Consider the following 2,359-nt stretch of genomic DNA (forward strand, 5'->3'; position numbering starts at 1 on the left):
CACACACACACACACACACACACACACACACACACACACACACACACACACACACACACACACTTGAATGTTTGGTAGGTTTAGTTTTAGTTTTTTTTGTGATAAATCACTTAAACTTTAAATAATAAAATTGTCATTCAAAGGATTCAAATCCTGAAAATTATTGAATGTTTGGTAGTTTTGAGCAGGTTTGACGTTTTTTAAGAGATTTATGAAAAAAGAAAATCAGAAAAGAATACTGATATGATGATTTTATAGCGTATAGTGTTTTGAGCGTGACCTTTTTCAGCCAGAAAGGTCTCCAAAGGGAGCAAAATGCATAACTACAGTATAAAAGACTTGACAGAGAAAAAAACATTGGATTTCACAAATTTGGCTAAAAACAAGAGTTCTTACCAAAATGTACACCACAAGCTATAAGACAGCCAAAAGTATAACAATTGTTTTTAAAAACCTGAGAAAAATTGCCTTTTTTTTGCCCAAGAAGGCATAAGGGTTAAATACATAGAAGAAGAAAAAGGGGTCTGTCACTAATCCCCCCTACACTGTAAGTCTACAGACGGTTTCCACTTAAAGAACAATGACTACTTAGAATGGAAAGACAAGATGTCTCAGATAAGACAGATGCCAAACAGGTCAAACCTGACTCCTGCTGAAGATGTAACCGCCTGATGTTATAGCTTACCACTGCTTGCTTGGATCAAGTCAAATGACATTTCAAATGTATCTTGTACACTTAACATACCCTTCATTACACACACAGAACACTTGATACCGTCACAGTAACACTTGTGTGTCAAGTTACATTTCCTGTCTAGAGATAAAAGCATAAGTTTGTGCCATAACGACAAAAAAGATGGTGATAGAAATGCCACGACTGAAGGCTGCAGCAGGTACACAGGTGCTTTGCTTTCACTGGAGACAGTCAAGGCTGCAGCCTGTACAGACTGACATGTACCCGGAAGTGAAGGCCAATGAATGAGTGTGTCGCAAGCTCTTCATTAATTTTTAACGACGCAAACGCCCATTAAAGTTTAACAGTTAAAGCAACAGTTATAAGCGTCAACTAAACAGCCAAAAAGACGGATAAATGTGGGCTTTTATAACTTGTGTCGCTGAAAAAATAAGCAATGATCAGTGTCTGCAATCAGCCCCCCTGCATTAATCTTACCTTCCCCTTCAGATCCAGCACAAACACAGCGGAGGCAGACATGTTTGTACGCGCAGCAGAGAGCAAAGCAAACAAACTCAGATTAAAGTTCAACTCTCGAGTCTTCACTGCTTTGGATGTGGTTTCTCCATCCAAACTGTAGAGTTATACGTTCATCAGCCCGAGGTGCTCGCGGACTCCTGCGTCTCTCTTTCCTGAAGGTGTCGTGACGTCACCACACGCAGGTGAAACATTCACCAGCTCACCTGTGAGCGCAGAGAGGGGGAGGAGGAGAGGGGAGGAGGAGGGTGTGCTGCTCGGTTTATCCGCTAGAGGGCGCCACAGATACACAAACGATAGCAGGGACAGAACCATAGACTTCATCAGCCCTTGAATCATGTTGACTGATGTGATTGAAGTACTATTATAGTAGTAATAGCCTATATTCTACTTAAGTAAAAGTAGTAATACCACAGTGTAGAAATACTGTTACAAGCATTCAAAATCATACTTAAGTAAAGGTCGGCTACAAAGATGTATCAGCATCAAAAGTAGGAAATATGCAGAATGGCCCATTTCAGAATGTGCATTACTTTATTATGATGAGTAATGCATTATTGTGAAATGATCTAATGTTCCAGCTGGTAGATGAATATATTGCCAGTGCCGGCTATAGCTAATAATGTATCTTAATTCATACTTTTATTTATATTTTGTATTGATAATTCAAATCAAATGCTGTCAAATAAATGTAGTGGTGTCAAAGTATAAATTAGAATAGAATGAAAATACTGAAGTAAAGTACAAGTATCTCAAAATGATACATACTTAAGTACGCCTACAGTACTTGAGGATAAGTTGCGTTGTATCCATAGACTGTATAAAACATCACAGTATTTCACTTCTTTGTCATTGAAAAAAAAATCATCTTTGCAAACAAGATGTGCATGTAAGTGTATGTTGTTGTATACTCATTAATGCTTCTCTTTACTTTTGGACTGTAGAACTAGGAACAACATTTTTTTCTACACACTTGTTATGTCTATTCCTGTTGATATATATATATATACATGAATACATGATAAAGAAATAATGCTTTACCCAAATAAGTTCATTTTCAACCATGTGAAGCATTTGTTTAATGTTATTGAAACTGTATATCCTTCTTTTTATTTTTATTTTTTTATGTAATTTATTCTCAGCCTCTAC

The 2,359-nt window shown here is 37.1% G+C and overlaps 1 protein-coding gene across 1 annotated transcript in view; it reads right to left on the minus strand.

Annotated features, from left to right (window-relative positions):
* Positions 1-1,359, minus strand: part of ap1m2 (adaptor related protein complex 1 subunit mu 2) — an 8,085-nt gene extending 6,726 nt beyond the window's left edge. The window contains exon 1 of the mRNA XM_083923640.1: positions 1,172-1,359. Coding sequence (XP_083779766.1) covers positions 1,172-1,213 — 42 coding nt within the window. The 5' untranslated portion in view covers positions 1,214-1,359. The remainder of the gene's footprint in view (positions 1-1,171) is intronic.
* Positions 1,360-2,359: the final 1,000 nt, after the last annotated feature.

Source organism: Echiichthys vipera, assembly GCF_963691815.1.
Source record: "Echiichthys vipera genome assembly, chromosome: 2".
Lineage (NCBI taxonomy): Eukaryota > Metazoa > Chordata > Actinopteri > Perciformes > Trachinidae > Echiichthys > Echiichthys vipera.